The sequence below is a fragment of the Epinephelus moara genome, chromosome 12, assembly GCF_006386435.1.
Source record: "Epinephelus moara isolate mb chromosome 12, YSFRI_EMoa_1.0, whole genome shotgun sequence".
In the NCBI taxonomy this organism is placed as follows: domain Eukaryota; kingdom Metazoa; phylum Chordata; class Actinopteri; order Perciformes; family Serranidae; genus Epinephelus; species Epinephelus moara.
Genome location: NC_065517.1, coordinates 16302486 through 16321228, shown reverse-complemented (window position 1 = coordinate 16321228; position 18743 = coordinate 16302486). Strand labels below are relative to the sequence as shown.

Sequence of the window (18743 nt, the reverse complement as noted above, 5' to 3'; positions counted from 1 at the left end):
TTTTTTCCCTGATGATGTCAAATTAACCTTGACCTTGGAAACCCTTGTTATCCAAAGGTCTATTTACGAAAGATTCTGGAGCTCTTGATAATTTTTTTACATCATGCTATTTATTTAAACACTTTCTGACAGTGGACAAGTTTATTTGCTCATTCTTCGTCAGGTTAACTTGCCTGACACTTGTTTTTCCACTATGCTGATAACTATGCTCCCACACTGTGGAATAGCATTCCCAAGCATAGTCAAAAAAGCATCCTATGTGAGTGTTTTCGAGCTGTATCATGTAACATGCCGTTTCTTTTAAACTTAGCTTTTAGTCAAGTCTTTTAATTTTAACCATTCCTACTTTTTATTTGACTCCTGATGTCACTTAATGCTTATTTTCCTTGATCTTTATTTTTTACAACACATTTTGTCTGAGAATGAGCCATATAAATGTTCATCATCATGTGCATTACCAAGTGTCTTTCATTTCTTACTCATTTTAGTATTTTCTTTACTACTTTGCCTATTCCATATAGACATTTACCAAATGCCTCTTAGAAAAATCTGACATGTCAGATTCTAGTTTGTGTTTAAATCCTCCCATAACAGTCCAGGTTTCCTCTGCACTGGGCGGATTTACGGAAGACTGCCCCTCACGTGTTCATCAGGTTTACAAACAGTCTGTGACCCGGCTGATCTGAGGGGGGGTCACAGGGTAAACGCTGGCAGTTGGCGTGGTGTCTGTTCACGTCAATGATTTACACCGTGCTGGTGTTTTAAGAGAAAAACAAAGTGTTTGTGGCCTTCAGCAGATCAGTCAACATTTCATATACACCAAAAACCTATTGGTCAGATAAAGGACTCATCTTTCAAGGCATATTTGGCCCCTTTACACAAAATAAAAGACAGGAGAGTAAGGGCATGAAGAAAGAGATTTATTGTTCTTTTGTATTATGATGACACATATCATATTTAAGTCCACATTTTTATACACTGCACTGTTTATGTAGGCAACCACTCAACACAATATATCTGAATCTGTTCACGTTTCTTAATATAAGTACTTATTTTAAGCTATATCGACATATAATTAATGTAGCTTAAATATAGTTTCTCAATGAAACAAAACATCACCATCTCACTCTTCATCTCATTTCAACTTCACTCCTGGAGATGCTTGAATGTTGTACTCTGAGCAAAGACACCTAAAGCTATCATTCCCCATTCACCCATTCACCACCATGCTTGTATTTACTGTCAGCACTCTCACATGTTAAACACCGCACCAGTACGTCTTGGTTTTATCTCAACACTGTCTTTGATCAGACCAAGAGGCTTAATAAGTTAAGACATTTTCACACTGCAAGAATATATTCAGATTTATACTTAAGTTTGATTTACAAATGTGCTCTTCTCACCTTCAATTCACGTGTCTTGGACTGAGTTACATTTAGCAATATCACACTTAAGTTAGTATTGCATGTTGCACATTTTGCTCATTAAAACTTTACTACATTTAGAGGGATTATTCTACATTATGATATCAGTCCGTCTCTTTGACTTTGAATGATGCTGGGTTTGGTTTCAAGTCAAATGCAGTTTGGTTTTTGTAAGTGTGCCATATACTGTAGGTGTGGTTAGAGCTGGTAAGAAGCAGTACAACCGGAAAGATCCGGAAAGTCAAAAGCCAGCACAAGATGAATTTTATTTTATCATCATTTTGTTTATGATTTTATGGTTGCAGATTGCTTTGTTATTGCTTTCTTCTGACTGTCTTTTTAATGTAACATCTGAGGTGAGGCTTTTGATCTCACCTGCACTTCTATACTGTATTCTGTTGTGCATGATAGCGTGCAGCTCCATAGAAAAATAAAATAATGTACATTCCTTTTTTATATTAAATGAATCAAGCCTTTATGACCCCTGCTGGCCGCACAGGACTCAAAGTCACACCAAGCTTCCAACACCCTGCCTGTCTACCATTAAGACATGTATGTGCATTAATTACACTGCAGCTTCCCTTGAAATTGATACCAACTCAGCAGAAGAAAATCTCTTAACTACCAACCTCAACAGAGCCTGACAGCTAATGACACACGAAACTAAAACTCCAGTAACAAGAAGATATGATAACTGATTAAGTCTTTAGTGAAGGAGGCAAGGTGAGCTCTTAGCTTGAGCTGATGAGCACACGTGATCCAAGGACCCAGATCCACTCTGGGACACATCTCATCAGTCCATACTGGGGAGAAAAACAGCAGAGAGAAACACATCAGCACACAGACATGTATTATATATTTCATGCTGGGAATGTATCAGTGATAGTGTGACTGTGAGTAACTCACTTATCTTGTACTCACCTGCAGTGTGTGAGGCCAGTAACCAGTGGTCCTATTAGTGACACCCAGGGTGGAGATGGCGTGGTGGGCATAAACCTCTGGCTTTGGTGCAAACCAGCCTGGTGTTGATGCTTGTGTCGATGTTGATGGTTGTTGCTCACTTGAGGCTATCTGGTTACACATACGCATAGACACATACTGTATATCAAGCTCTATTATGTGGTCCACTCCATTTATTTCAATGAGGGTAGGCTGAACAAGAGAAACACCTCTCTGTAGTTCACAAAACACATTTAGGTGTAGTACCCAGCCCTACTTGTTAATGATCGTATCAGGCATTTACCTGGAAAGGAATCAGACTTTGGACAAAGATCCCTCTGCCGCTGTACTCAAGGTGAAGAGCTCTTGACAGCTGATCCATGTAGCCCTGAAATGTCAGAAGAATGGAAGAGATTACTGCCAGGATTGAAAATGTGTGCTTGAGGGAAGGTTAGCTCTGACACATTACCCTTACAGTTGGAGATACCAGCATTAATAGACCTTTTTGGAACATTTATATTTATTACAAATGGCCCTTTCATACTATGACTAATTCCATGCTGTGAAAAAGATCTATAAAGGGTACAGAGGTGTATCTGTAAAGCAGATATCCTCAGTGTCTGGTCTCACAGCGGAGGCGGTGAGTGTCACTCTTCCAGGCAGAGGTCTGCAGCAAGCACCCGACGATATATTGACCACAGCTCCTCTGCTGCGCTCCACCATCCCAGGCAGCACCAACCGGGTCATCAGAGTAGCCACTGCGACGTTCTTATTCAGCAAATCCAGCAGGCCCTGCTCAGGCACTTCAATAAGACTCTGAGGGGAAGACATTGACTCCACACAGTTCACCAAGAAGCCAATATCTTTCCCCCTCATGGCTTCTTTGATGGTCTTGCTGGCTGCCTGGTCCAAAGAGAAGTCGGCCAGGACGACAACAGTTTCCACTCCGTAGCTCTGAGAAAGGGACGCAGCTGTTTCTCGCACAGAAGTGTGGTTCTGAGTGACAAAGATAATGCTGATACCGTGTCTGGCCAGCTCCTCTGCATAAGCTTTGGCCACAGGCTCTGATGCACCTGATGGGAGAGAGGACAATATTTATCGATATGAGTCATGGTAGGAAGAAATGGGGATTACCAACTGAGATCTCCTGCACACTATGGCCTCAAAACACAGAGGATGACTGTATGACTATAATAGTTAGTTGATTAGTCGATTGCAAAGAAATTACAAGTACAACAACTTCAAATAGGTTGGTTATCGATCATTTAATAGGGAAAATGCCAAACATTTTCTAGTTCAAGCATCTCAAATGTTAAAAAATGCTACATTTCTCTGTTTTATATAATTGCAAAATGAACATCTTTAGGTTTTGGACTGTTGGTTGATTAAGACAGTTTGAAAATGTTATCCTGTGCATTTTACACTATTTTCCAATATTTTATACACCATGAATAAAACAACATTACGGATAGGTTAATATATAATAAAAATAATGATTATTGAAGGACCTAATTTAACCATCCTAGCTACATTTTGACACCTAAAGCTAACTAGAATGTGTTACTCTTAGGGTTGCAACAAAATGAGTCTGTCAGTTATGGTCTTGATTTATTGATTAATTATTTTATCTATAACATATCAGAAAATAAAAAAAGGCTCCTTGCCATTTCTCAGAGACCAATTTGACAGATTTTGTATTCTAATTTAAAAAAACTGTTTAATAACTAAAGACATTCCTTATTACAGTGATATCAAGCAAATAAAAGCAGCAACATTTTAAATCTGAGAAGCTGAAACCGGCACATTTTTGGCATTTTTTACTTGATATATAACTTAAATGACTGATCGATTATCAAAATTTCTGACAAATTTAAAAAGACTATTATTTGTAATAAAAAAAAGGCTCCTTGAAATTTCTCAAAGACCAACTTGACAATTTTTTTTGTTTCAATAAAAATAATAAAAAAAACAGTTAAATAACCAAAGACATTAGTTTTTACAGTTATACCAAGCAAAGAAAAGCAGGAAACTTCTCAAATTCGAGAAGCTGAAACCAGCAAATGTTTAACATTTTTTACTTTATAAATAACTTAAATAACTGATCGATTATCAAAGCTGCTGACAAATCAACAAGACTATAATGTGTAAACCTTTTTTCCTTTCCTGGCTATGATGCCCAGAGCTCACTGTGGGCATCACACTGAGTGTTATATTTGGGGTTGCAAAACGATTTGTCTGCCAATAACTGTCTTGATTTATTGATGAATTATTTTCCTGCAATGTCTCAAATCCCAGGATGGCATGTTCAGATTTCTTATTTAGTGAGACTAACCGTTGAATACCCAAAGATATTCATTTTACAATTATATGCATAAGAAAAAAGCAGCATAGTGACAGATTTCAGAGGCTGAAACAGGCATATTTTGTCATTTTTTGCCACAAAATTAACAAACACTGATTTGATGGTGACACATCACTTAAAAGAAGAATAGTTTCAACAATAAAATGCATAGAGCTGACTCTTTTCTCTCACACAGTCTTGCATCATGATGCACTCTCATTGTCGCTGCAATGTTAACCTACTGCATCCTTACCATACACGACAGCCCAGTCACCAAATCTCTGGGTTAGCTTCTTACTCGGGATCATTCTTGGCAGGAAATGCACCCTGACCAACGTGCAGCAGTCTCGCAGCAGGATTACAGCCCGGCTAGCCGTATAAAGAGCCCCAACCAGTGCCAGGGTTTCAAAGTAAGGACTGCATGACCGAGAAACTTCTCTATACAAAAACTGAAAGCTGTCAACTGCCGCCATGGTCGACCCTATTGATGCTGATGCTAGCCTGCTAGCTAAAGCTTATTCAGTAGATTTAACGTTAAGATATCGGAGCGTAACGTTAACCAGTAACTCAGGCGCGTGAACAAAACATGTCGCCGTTCCTTTAGAGTAGATTTCTGTTAAAGTTATCGAGTTTGACAGACGGTTCAGGAGGAAGAGATGTCCCCTGGCTGTACCCGGTAGAAGAAGCAAAACATTGAGTCACGTGACCATGTATGTGATTGGTGCTGCATTCAAGAGAAAATTAGAAAAAACGAAATATGTCAATCTGAAGCTTAATACTTTGTAGAAGTATTCACATCGGTCATGATTGATGTTGACTGCAGTGGCTGGATAGCACACCCTCATATCTTAGATGGTGTAGACTTATATGCCGATATACAACTTTTTTTAGTTATTGTTATGATTAATATGTTACATATGAAACCCATATTTCCGACGCTCAAAAAGGCAGCGTGTAATTTCTTTCCACAGGTTTCCATAGAGACGCAGCACTCGGTAGCTAGTGGTACCAAAATGCTAACGTTACCGGAATGAGAGGCTCTTACAACTTCAAGCACAAGGTAACCGCTTTACAGTATACTGCATACGATGTGTTTCTGTCTAAGTGGTGGGTTTGTGCAGCGGGGAGTTTTTTTGGTTTTCGCTCAGTTAAAATTTGGCAGTTTTACCTCAAGCTAGCAGTTTTGGTACTTGTAGCAGCATCAAGCTAACGATAGAGGAGCAGTTAGCTAAGGTTAGTTAGCTGGTTTTGGCTGTGAAGTGAAAACGTAAATACTAAATAGTCAGTTTGGGTTACAAAGACCAATTTATTGTTGCTGTTAGACTTTTATCTGTATATTTCTGTGGAGACAGTTGCTATTGAAAAACCTAATATACATTATGGACTGGAGGAGGTAGTCAATTATCACACCTGTTGGTGATGAACTGATTGACACTTGCTTCATAGACCTTTTCACAGACGACATTTTGACTTGTCACTGTAGGAAAGCACAGGTGTCACTAATGAAATGAATGATGGCTGAATTCCATTTAGCTTCTTTAACTTCAGGGTCCTTGTATAGTGCATGCTGGCTCACTCACTCTGACTGGAACATTTGAATGGGACGGAGCCATCGTCAGCGTCATTAGTTACATCTGTGCTTTTCCTAATATGACATGTCAAAATGTCTGCTTAAGTTTCAGTTGGTGAAGAATTAAAGATAGAGGTACTCGATACGAATGTAGAGTATTAAAAGAGCTATACATAATAATAATAACTTTATTCATATAGCACAATCCATGCATAAAATTGAACACAAAGTGCTAAACATAAAAGACAATTGAAACATTTGTGATAGAGAAAAAATGATTAAAAAAAAAAAAACATAACAATAAATAAACAAAAAAAAATTGAATTTACAGGTGAAAGCAAGGGTAAAAACGTGTCTTAAGGTTACGTTTAAAAGTTTCAACAGATCTAGGGGCCCTAAGACCCTTAGGCAGACTGTTCTAGAGTTTTGGGGCATAATTGACAAAGGCTGCCTCTCCGTGCCTTTTAGTTCTGACCTCTGGAACAATCAAAAGGTGTGAGTCAGAGGATCTTAGGGACCTAGCAGGCACATATATGTTGACCATGTCAGCAGTTTGTTAATTGATGGCTGTGAAGAAAGGCTCAAATACACATCATTTTTTTCTGAACTAAAGTTGTCTTTCAAACCCAACACCACCATACATTATACATTTTAAGTCTAGAAAACCAATCACTCCATTATGTCCCATTTTAAGGGCCAGCAGTAGAGATGTCTCAGTTGTCAGCTGAAGATGAGGTGGAGTTGCAGTCTCTGCTCAAGCAGCTTCTGAGAAGCATCAATGACAGGATCTCTGGTGCTCCATCGACTGAATGTGCTGAGGAGATCCTCCTTCACCTGGAGGAGACTGACAAGAACTTCCACAAGTAAGACCTCCAGACTCGACTAACTTTAAAGATCTTACATTCTCTAAATTCTAAGTACAGTATGCATATAAGGTAGGTCTAACTATGTCAATGCTCTGCTTTCAGTTATGAGTTTGTCAAGTATCTCCGTCAGTACGTGGAGAGCTCTCTGGGGACTGTGGTGGAGGAGGAGACTAAGAACTTAACCAGAGGAGATGGGCAACATGCAATAGGCTCAGGTCACGACACCTTGATCCACGCTGTCACCCGAAGGACCAGAGACTCTGCTGAGTGAGTGTAGCTCAGACTCTGACCTGCGTTCCCTCTGTTTTCTCCAGATGTGGATGATTTATTTATTGTGGAGTCAGTTCACAGGCAGTAATTCTGTTTTGTGTGAACTGTGCTAACACCAGAAATCCTCCAGTGTCTCTCTGTATGATACTTATTTTCAAATTATGTACTTAAAGGAATATTTCAGGCAACACGGCATGACTAATTGATTTGCAAATGATCCTTTTGTGGGTGATATTATTCCTTTAGTGTATGGATATTAAAGACCATTTTTGATTAAGCTCTGAACTACTTTTCTTGTAACCTATATGCAGCCTTCTACAGAAAAGAAGCCACAGAAGCTGATGTTTTGTGATGTCAGTGACCTAGCCTTAGCTTTGGCCTGGGGCGCAGTGTTTTATATTAGGCACAACAAAAACCTTTATGGTATCTACAGTGTGTTACTTGTCTGCTGCTCCAAATCAGAAAACCAAAATGCCCTAAAGTTAAAATTGAAAACTTGCAGTATTTGGTTTTCTACTTTCAACTATAAATGGAACACAGTGGTTACCTATTTTTGGAGGGCATGTTAGAATAATAAAACAAAACATTTTCTGAATTCTGAATCAGACACTTCGAACTCTCGCACAGCAGGTGAAACAGACCCGCCTTTAATGTTTTTAGCTAAATAATTGACACCATGTGATTTAAATAATAGACTAAACTGTACTTTCTTCTGTGAAAGGTACCAGCAGATGATGCAGACCTTGAAAAACACCATGATCATGGTGGTGGAGTCTTTGATCAACAAATTTGAGGAGGACCAGATGAGGAAGGAGGAGATGCACCGAGAGAAGCAGCAGCAGTCCAACAGTCAGTACACTGACAACTGCTCTGACAGTGACTCCTCCTTTAACCAGGTCAGAGATACAGTAGATACACTTTTTTATTATTTTATTTCCTTTATTAGGATTTTGTTGATGACTCTCATGAGGTGCCAAGAGTGTTTTTCAAGCTCTGGATGGCATGAGGCTCTATTGCTGTCTTTAGGGAGTTTATTTCTTTCCATGGTAGACTGAATGTAGGGCAAAGCCTGCACTAGATCCACCCAGTGAGCCCTGGAACTTCTGGCATTGTGCCATCAGACAGTGAGAGTGCTTCTACTTTGGTTTATGATAGATTATAATAATTTGTGTTTAATCTTTCTTTTCCTTTCTAGAGTTATGCATTCATCAGACAAGAGCAGCTGCAAGCCTTGGCTGAAAAACTTGACTCCAGCAGACCTAAAGAGGTAGAAAGGCTCACGATGATGGTGTATATTGCTGTTCCATAGTTTGTGTCAGTAAACTGGAGAGTCATGAGTGGCAGTGTGATATAGATCAGTGGTTTCCAGTCTGGGGTTTGATACCCAACAAAGGGTTGCAGGATAAATCTGAGGGCCTGTGAGATGATTAACTGGATAGGGAAAAAAAATAAACAGAAAATTGTGTTTATTTTATCAGATTTTCACCTCATATTTCCACATTCTTTACTGAATTACAAGATAATTGACCTCCTCAGGCCTCTAAAAATTAAGTTAAAAAATCACTTAGTTTAATTTTTTTTAATTATCAGAAGACATTAGCCTGATAATCTGATGTAGTTAGGTCACCAGCTAGCAGTGAAAGAAGATGGCATCATCATTTTTACCCTGCTTACAACATTTTGATTGGTTGATTGTTACAGTAGCCAATGGAAATAGCCTTCAAAGGTCATAACCTGTATTAAAAATATTGAGATTCACAGCTATAATAGAGATGTAGACATATGCAACTAGTGATGAGGAGTAAACATTGCTTTGCCTACAGGAGTCACAAGCCACAAAGTTTGATTATTACTGCCATAAATTTAAATATGATTAACAATGTCAAGTGGTGTAATTCTGTGTGTAGGTGCGTTGGGAGGCTCTTCAGGCCCTCTGCTGCGCCCCTCCGTCTGATGTGCTGAGCTGTGAAAGCTGGAGCAGCCTGCGCAGGAACCTCTCTGCAGCTTTGACCGACCCCGACCTCAGTGTGAGTCCAGAGCAGCCTCATCTACAAATGTATTCATTTACAAATCAATCAATAATTATAATGTAATTTTTATGAGCAGTTTCAGGCTTTATAATTAATGATGATAAGCACAGAAAACTTGATGTTCATCATCCCATGTGCAAACCTGCCACACCTGCTTAAATAGAGGAGAAAACAAGATAAAACTGCTCTCCCTAATGACTGAGAGCTAATTGGTCTCAAATATACAGGCCTCCCTCTCAGTAGAGGCTGCCAAATCTTATTTGGTGAAAATCTCTTAATATATGTTCTCATAATAACATTCAGATATAATTGATTAATTATATTTATGACCATGTGTGTGTGGATGCTGATAGTGTATGCCTCTCCCTCTTATCTCTATCAGGATAATGTGCTGCAGTTTTTTGCTAAAAGCTTCTCTTCCTCTCCACTGAATGTGACAAGAGAGATCTACACCAGCTTAGGTAGGCTCTTCTTTACTGCATCTGCAGCACCTTCATGTTTAAACTGAACTAATTTTAAAGGGTCAGCTGCTTATTTCAAGTATTATCTCACCATACAGACACTTTAGTTTTGGTTTTATGTACAAAGATTTTGAGATATACACATCTTAGCTTTCTGCAGAGACCCAATACAGTGGAGATATATCTACAAATTTGACAAGTTGTAGAAATCAATGAAACTTTTTAACACTGAATAAATAACTGTCAGGCTTGACTCTCACTTGATATAGACAGTTTTCATTGGGGCTATATAGCTTTTCAGTTGAGCTTCTGTTTTTTTTATATTGTTAAATTATAAATCCTGTAAATGTGTATTGTATTGTGTATATGCTTCATTATGTATATGAACATGTACATTTGTAATAAGTACATTTTCCTTTGTGCAGCTAAAAGTGTGGAGTCAAGTTTTCTCTGTCACAAGCTAAGCTTTCCAACTGGCTCGGCTACTGTCGACATCAACAGACCTGAGATCAGTCGTCTCCTCAAACAGGTAGAGCATCTTTTATCTCCCAGTATTCAAAGTGTAGCACCATACAAACAGATTATAGCTTTCTCTGTATGTCTGTCTGTCTGTCTGTCTGGCCTCAGTTTCGACTGATGAATGACTTTCAGAAGGAGGTGACAACATTCTGGATCCGCCATCCTGAGAAGTGAGTTGTACTCGCAATATACAGTCAGAGTTGGCAGGTCTTTATTCACTTGTTTGTACCCACATTCGGCACTCACAATCTAATATGCCACTTATAAATGACTGAACGTGATACAAAATAAAAATGCTTTAGATATATGTATGTAAATGTACTTCACTTTTCTATATTACGTGTAGAATGGAGGTATACATTCGCTACATTTGTTTTAATCTTCTTTCTGTCCTGCTTTAGATATATGGAGGAAGTTATAGAGAGCACCTTCTCCCTGCTGTCCTTCCATCATGAACATGGCTCAGCCTCACCAGGGACAGAGAAAGCCCTGGAACCCATCCACCTACTGGCCTTACTAGATGTTAAAGCTACCTGGTTTAAAAAGTGGATGGTATGTTTTGCAGATGAACAGGTGTTTTTGCGCAGAGTGCCTTTTGGTATACAGTGCTGTGTTTTTGTGTTGCTTTAGAAAGTCTTGATCTGTGTCTCTCCTGTATGTGTACTCTCTTATATATTCTTTTCTATCCTGATCTATCTCCTTCTCCCTCTCTCAGCATGGATACTACAGCAGGACTGTGGTTCTCAGACTCCTGGAGAGAAAATACAAGTCTCTGGTGAGTGATTCACTCCTTAATCAATATCTCCCACTAAGTCCTTTGTACTTCTGAAACATCGAGCACCGTAGAGAAACAACCAACCATAGGCACAGAAGGCGCCAGAAACCCCTGCACTGTAGAGTGAATTCAAGAAAAACAAAACTGTGCACTAAGTAGGAAAAGGTAGGACTCTGGAGCAAACTCAGATGCTCGCAGGCCAGTTGAGCTGCAAATGTACAAACTCAGTTACCCTTTGAGCCAGGTAATGACCTATTTCCAGCTGGAAATGTTTTTCCTTCCTGCATTTTCTGGTATCATCCTTAGGCCTCAGAAAGAGGCTGACTTTGCTACCTTTACTGTGCCAAGGTATACTGCATGTATTCAGGAAAGAACAGGTGGTGAGAAGGGTAAGGATTTTCCAAAACACTGGCTGTATGCAACATTCAGAGCATTAATATAGCACCAACCCAGAGTAATGCATCCTGAGCAGAGAATGAAGACACGCTCCGTCTGTGTGTGTTGCAACCCGAGCTTCTCTGTGGTTTGTCTGCACTACGCTCATCAAGACAGCGCCCACCCTCCAGTTCCCCCTTGGTTAAAGCTGCTAGCTGTTGTTTGACATCCTTATTCATGCCTGTTTATATGTGTGATCTGTGTAACTCACACAGCCAAACAGTGAAGGTCGGTGCCGGAGTGTTTGAGACAAAGGGGCACAAGAGCTGAGTGCCACTTCGACATTTAAGAATTGATTGTTTAATCCTAAACCTCCCTCTCAACTCTCACTCCGACTTTAGAGAGGATTACTGTGAAATCACCCCTGAAACTTTCTCTAAAGAAAATGTCAATAACTCTTTCAAAGCACTGTAAGCCTAAACTACTCTTGCATTGCAGTGCATTAAAATTCCCCACAGTGCTTGGATTTAGATTAAAACAAACAATTCTAGTCTCAAAACTCTTGATTAAGAGATTCGATAAGTGGAGGTTGCATTGTAAACCTGAGTGAACTTTCAGTAAACCTTTTGTCTGTTTATAGCAGCATCCAAATTTGTCAAAGGAGAGAAGAAGCTGCAGCGATCACAATAACATGGTATGTATTTGTTTTTAGATTGTAGCAGCCCTTCAGCAGTGTATCCACTACAGTGAGTCCTGTGAGCGTTCAACAAATGAGACAACTGATCCCCAGTCAGCTGAGCAGCAGAACACTGGTAAGTAAAACAGTCCATAAAACTCATGGTGTCTTCAACAGGTTTATACACTCTCTCAGGCATATCTGAATACCAATTTCCACTCTTACTCTACGTGGTAAACATCAGCAAATTTGCTGTAATGCTGATTTAATGTCTCCTGTGAAACAAAGCAAAAAATAATATGCCGAACTATTGCGAAAACCTAATGAGAAAGTGATGCTTCATTTGAAGCCTGTGGGTGTTAAATGTATTTGCACCTAGACTTTACATTCATCATTTATTCAGTTTCTTTAATGCACACATGCTGCTCTGGCTGTCATTAAAACAGAGAAATGCAGAGAAAAACAGTCGAAGGAAGAAATGAGAATTGAAAAAAAAGAAAGATAAATCAGACATAAGAGCCGTTGAGGATAATGGAGAGAAAGGAATGATAGGTTGAAAAATGAACACTCACACAAAGACGTGACTGAATAAATGATTTAGTTGAAGCAGACAAGACAGAGATGTCTAAAAGTATGAAAAAAACATACACGTGAAAGCCACTATTACAAAAAGTGAGAGTAATATAATGTAGCGTACTATTTAGCACAGCATGGGTAGAATAAAAGGTTTAGTTTTGAGTTCTATTAGCCGGTTCCATTTTGGACTAATTTCCCAGTTAGGAAAATTCCCAGATTGCTAACATGTGAAGCTAACAAAAAATGTGTCTCTCCTCTCTCCTTGCTGTTTATTTTTTCAGCAAAGACCTATGTACACAGCATTTGGATAGCAGGCTTCTCATTTTTTTCATCTCAGCAGTCTAGACGGTCTGTCCTCCATTTCCTCAGGTATCTGGAGCAAGTAGCCTGTGAAAAATGTGGTGTAAAACATTTGACTGCACTTGTTTTTCGATATGTCAGATACATCGCATATTTTCTGCTGCTCATCTCATTTTCAGGTTGTAGCTACACTTGTGGACATTGATTAGGCTGTCACTAAAAACTTTTTCTGCCTTTTCAGCAACCAGAGGTGTAAACAGCTCTGTAGTATTCTGAGTGTGCTTTGAGTTTTAGTTTCAATAACTTATTTAACTTGCAGCTGTTGAAAGTTAAAGGTACCTAGTGGAGTTATTGGCGTACGTGCACACACAAGTTATGCCATGAGCCATTCCCATTGGTTTGTGGACTCCCGTTTTGAAGCCTTAAGTTCAGTATTTTAGCCCTCGCCATCTTGAATTTTGGGAGCCAGAAGTGGTCGTATTTAGATGAAAGGGTGGAGCTGTGAAGGAGGGAGGGATCTGACTCATAGGGTGTAGTGACGTCTCACAGACAGCCTGTTACTCAGAGAGGCCACACCCTTAAATATGCATACCTTTAAGCCTTAATAAAATGTAATGGCACCTTGTGTCTGTTTTTTTTTTTTCTTTTTCTTTTTTTTTTGCCGGCACTGGAGGTTGCTGCTCGGTGATTCCTGCTGCCTGTTAAACACTTTCCACTGATCAACAGTTGGCGCCAGTAACCCACCAAAAAGTGTAGCAGTATACCCAAAAAGGCAAGGGAGAAGAAGAACGCAGGCTAGCAAATCTAGATGTAAAATATTACTGAAACATTTTATGAATAAGGAAATGCATTCAATATATTTGTTATATCTCAAGGATACACAGTATGCTTTGATGAGTAACACTGAACGTAACGTAACTTGTTTGTGTACAAGAAAACTCCACAGGGCAAATTTTGGACCTAATTAGGATTTCAGAGACTTTGGATTTGATAAGATGCTACTGAAAATCTACACGAGGAAAAGTACATTTAGTGTAGAACAGCATGAGATGTCACTGAAAGTGCTGGAAAATGCCCAAGAGTGGACCTTTGAGTTAAGATTATTTTTTGTTCTACTGTGCCATAGGTAAAGAAGGAACCTCCATGCTCAAGGGCGATAACTGCCTCACTTCACTCATTTGGGGCATAAGCTAAGATAACCTTTGATATGTGCCTCAAATTTACTGCAGCTTACTACAGTTTTGCAATAATTATGGCAACAGCGTAACTGACTATCTGTCGTTTTAAAATTCACTTTAACACTTTGCAATAAAAAAAAAAACACAAGTGATTATTTGTTTACAGTATTTAATCTGCATTTGCAAAATTAACATTAAGAGCTATATCGATTGGTGCAACAAAAGTGATTGTGAAAACTGAATACATGAGAGAGACTACAGTGTGAGATGGAGCGTAGGGGAATGTCGGTGTCAGTGTGTTATCTGCTGTACGCCAGCTGGCTCCTTGAGACTGAACATTTTGACCTTGTCCTGGATGAGTGGAGATATGCCGACTCCCCGCCACTCATACACTACTCATAAAAGAAGAAGAGTTTTTCTGAGCTGTACTTTTGGATTTTCTGCACCCCAGAGGCACTGCAGACTTTTTCAGTTGTCAGTCTCATTCTATTGCGGAAGCTTTAGATATGAAATGTCTTTAAAACTGTCTGTCCACTGCAGCATCACAACAAGGGCATTCAGCATGGTTTTATGAATAGTTGTTAGTTTGTTAGGTTATTGCCAGGTTCATTTTCACATTCAGCTTCAATAATGAAATATGATCAACACAAACAATATATCTACAAGTACTACTGGTCCTTTTACCTGTTATTTTTGGCCATGCAAGCTGATTCTACTACTTCAGCCCCTCTCATTTTCATTTTCAATCTGTGTTTTGCAGCACTTACAAAGTTTCATACACTGAGTTCACCATTGGATGGGAAAAGACATTTCCTTTACCCTCTTCGCCCTTTTTCAGCTTTGCTCCCTCCAGCATTTTTGATTAATATTTAAAATACTTGGACCTCAGGGAAACTGGAAATGTGACTACAGCAAAAGTCTAGCCAAGTTTGAAATGTTTGTTTTGTGTTAATATTTCAGGTTCAGTTCAGAGGAGTGTTTACACAGGAAAAGAGCTCGAATATGCCTTCTTTGTCCACTCGCTGTGTGTCCTAGGGAAACTCCTCATCTACACCAATGGCAGGAAGCTGTTTCCCATCAGAGTGAAGAAGCACAAAGGTACAATGAGTACTGAAAACTGTTCTGTCAAAAGCATGTGGGGAGTTATGTTTAATTTTGTTTTTTACTGTAGTAAAAGGAATGGTTGTACTTCTTGAGAAATATGTTTAATCACTTTTCAGATGGATGCAACTTGGTCATTTCTGTCTGTAAAATATGAAGGGACATTCAGAAGCAGGTTTACTCAACAGTGGTATTTATCCTCTCAACTAATGTGATTTAGCAGTTTAGTATAATTCTTAAAATGTCTGAAAGTGCCTTTAATGTCCAAACACTGCAAAGATCTTAGTACTTTATATTGTCCATTGTTTGAAGTTGCAGGACTCACAGGAATGCACTCATGCTTTTAATAAGTGATGTGGAGTTAAAGGGAAGAATAGATTTTCATAGTGTATTGCCCCATGCAGCAGTATCTGTCACTTTTCCAACAAAATGGTCCATCCAATCTTTACAGCAGATAATCTGATGCTGGAATGTGTCTGATCAGCTTCCTCATGGTACCACTCCCTCCTGTCCTCCTGTGCAGTAACTTTGCTCCCTCCACCTATCTTAATCACTGATAAAGTTATGTAATGGCGTGAATGATACGTAGGTGGACCATTAAAACAGACTCACTGTCTGCAGTCACTGCTCTTAACACTGTTTTATTTAACCATTAATGACTCTTATTCCAAGGTAGTCTGGACTGGAGGCAGTCTAGTCATTGACGTAGAGTGGTTTATATTGATCATAAGGCCCACTCTCTGGGTGGAGGCCCATCACTCCAAACCCTGAAATGGGCACCTAGATCAGTTTGTCACCCACACCTGTATGTGTCATAATATGTGTCACTTCCTGAACAAGTTTTCACTGCAGTTTTGATTTTTTTTATAGAAATATCGAAACTTGTTTTGTATCAAGGACCCCTGAATTGATACACATTAGGTCACGCACCCCCATAAGATTGCTCTTCAGGGACCCCTATCCGGAAAGACTTTGTTTGTTGGATGACATTAAGACCAGAATTCTATTTTTGTCAACTACAGTTGAGAAGATAACTGTGGAGAACATAAAACCTATGATCAGAACTCTTACTTACATTGGGCTCACCTCTATAGTGAATTAAATAGTAAAAATAAACGGTTTCTCATTTTTCTGGGGACCCCCTGGAACTCCTCAAGGACCCCTGGGGTTTTCTGGACCCCTGGTTGAGAACCTGGTTGAGTTTTTATATATTTTATAGTTTTTTGCAATATTTATTTAGTTATTTCCTAACTTTGCCACAGTGACATTTGATTTTGATAACATTCTATTACTCTAGTGTCACTGAAAGAGTCAATGGTCTTTCATAGACACACAGAGCCAGCTAAAACAACTGAAATGTATTTGAGTATGGTTTATTTTGTCATATTTTTTAACATTCAGAGCACCATTTAGATGCTTTGGCATGTTTTTGGGTTGTCCGTCTATCCATCCCAATCTTGTGAAAGTGATATCTCAGGAATGCCCTGAGGGAATTTTTTTCAAATTTGGCAGGAAGGTCTACTTGGACTCAACGATGAACTGATTGGAATTCATTGGTCTAAGGTCAAGGTCACTGTGACCTCACAAAATATGTTTTTGGCCACAACTCAAGAAGTCATACACTAATTATAACAAAGAAAATTACATAAATGTCTAATAGGATAACATGATAGAGTGATGACATTTTATATTCAAATGTTAACTTCACTTTGACATTATAATGTTCTGCAAAAAGAGTTTTCTGACCATTATTCAATGCCGTAACTCAGGGACAGAAGAGGAGACATTTGGTCAGACACTGAATTAGTGACACTAATTTTGATTGTGTAGGTCTTCTGTGCTGCTGGGTTGAAGATGTGTGTGAAACATCAACTTTCTGCCCAAAAAATACACTTCATACCTCTTATTAAATTCCTTCAAAGTCTTCACTTCATATATTATATGAATCTGGACAAACATGGATATAAAATGCAGCTTGACTGGTTGGCAGAGGCATAGTTAACTGGCTAATGTTTCAGGTGTAATAAGAAGTCTGTATTATGGTGTATGATATGGTATGTAAAGCTCCTTTAGACATGCTTGTGATGAAATGTTATGTACTGTAAACACTTTATATTTGACTTGTTTGAGTTACATCCAGTTTAAGTACAAGCATGTGATTTTGTGCGTTTATTTTAATAGCAGGCAATTTTACAACACACCAGATTTTAACACTCATCTCAGATACAAAATTGGAAGCCAACAGTGCACCAATATGATCCTCATCTTCAAGGCTGCCAAAGCCTGACTCAGACCATTTCCTCCTCAGCAGTGCCTACTATTTTTTACTGTTCCTGTCTAGACACTGAGTAACCACACCGATTTACTTATTTATCATGTGCTGTTTCAGATCCAGTCAGCCTTACGGACCTGGTTGTCATACTGATTAACATCATGTACCAACACCCCAATCCTCCGCACAATGACACCTCACTCTCAGGTGAGGCCCCACACACTCACACACGGATATAAACTACGTCACAGAGTTTCGGCTTCCTCCCTGGTTTCTGTGCAGGGTCTGGAATCAGGGACTGAAGGAACACCGTGACCCTCCCTGTGAGGCGTAACAGCATTCCTCAGACCATATCTTTTATCTCCTAACCTTGCACCGAGTCACGCAGCACTGTGGTTGTCTCCTGGAAGACCTTGCTTTATTGCCCCATTTATTCTCATGAATTACACTGCAGCAACTTTCCTGGCAGTAATCAATAGTGTCCCCCACCTTGACTTTGTCAGAGGAGGATCATCTCCTTTGGCTGCTGCAGAGAGTCATGCTTAGCAAGTCACAGATTTATATTAATATTTTACATTCTTCAGTAAGATGAAGATCACGTGCCCCATGAGAGCATATTCTGATTAGTATCATGATGTTACAGAATGCAGTGTCTGAGGGAGATGCAGAATTAAAGTGTAAGAGAGGTACTCTCAGCTGGAAGATGCTTAATTTAAAGCTCCATTAGGCAGTATTCAAGTAAAAATACAATAATGTCACAAAAAGAAAGAGACTTTAGAGAACTCAATGCTCCAACACGGCTTTATTATTGTTCCCAAAATGTGACTTAGATTATTTTTCTTGGTAATTTTAATTTTTGCACAATATCCAGAGGTGATGAATGCCCCTTAAAATGTTTTATGAGTTTATTAAAATTATAAGTGTAACAGTGGTGGGAGAACTACTTTAATAAAGTAAAAGTACTGCTACAGTCCTGCCAAAGTAAAAGTACAGAGGTATTATCAGCAAAATGTACTTGAAGTATCGCAAGTTAAACAACTCACTATGCAAAATTACCTCTTTCATACTGG

General features: G+C 39.0%; 2 protein-coding genes across 2 annotated transcripts in view; one reads left to right on the top strand and one right to left on the bottom strand.

Annotated features, from left to right (window-relative positions):
• Window positions 1–899: 899 nt before the first annotated feature.
• On the bottom strand, window positions 900–5393 carry hsdl1 (hydroxysteroid dehydrogenase like 1). Its single transcript, XM_050057911.1, has 5 exons — window positions 4958–5393; window positions 2994–3436; window positions 2668–2751; window positions 2346–2495; window positions 900–2227 (listed from the first exon to the last, which is right to left on the bottom strand). Exons 1-5 carry the CDS (start codon window positions 5175–5177, stop codon window positions 2156–2158), a joined length of 969 nt encoding a protein of 322 aa, XP_049913868.1. The 5' UTR covers window positions 5178–5393; the 3' UTR covers window positions 900–2155.
• Window positions 5394–5693: 300 nt separating this feature from the next.
• The window catches only part of tbc1d32 (TBC1 domain family, member 32), a 105823-nt gene continuing 92773 nt past the window's right edge, over window positions 5694–18743 (top strand). Inside the window, exons 1-14 of the mRNA XM_050057898.1 lie at window positions 5694–5764; window positions 6969–7137; window positions 7243–7407; window positions 8132–8306; window positions 8606–8677; window positions 9318–9437; window positions 9823–9901; window positions 10327–10430; window positions 10529–10590; window positions 10822–10972; window positions 11136–11195; window positions 12283–12382; window positions 15261–15398; window positions 17791–17880. Coding sequence (XP_049913855.1) covers window positions 6983–7137; window positions 7243–7407; window positions 8132–8306; window positions 8606–8677; window positions 9318–9437; window positions 9823–9901; window positions 10327–10430; window positions 10529–10590; window positions 10822–10972; window positions 11136–11195; window positions 12283–12382; window positions 15261–15398; window positions 17791–17880 — 1471 coding nt within the window. The 5' untranslated portion in view covers window positions 5694–5764; window positions 6969–6982. The remainder of the gene's footprint in view (window positions 5765–6968; window positions 7138–7242; window positions 7408–8131; window positions 8307–8605; window positions 8678–9317; window positions 9438–9822; window positions 9902–10326; window positions 10431–10528; window positions 10591–10821; window positions 10973–11135; window positions 11196–12282; window positions 12383–15260; window positions 15399–17790; window positions 17881–18743) is intronic.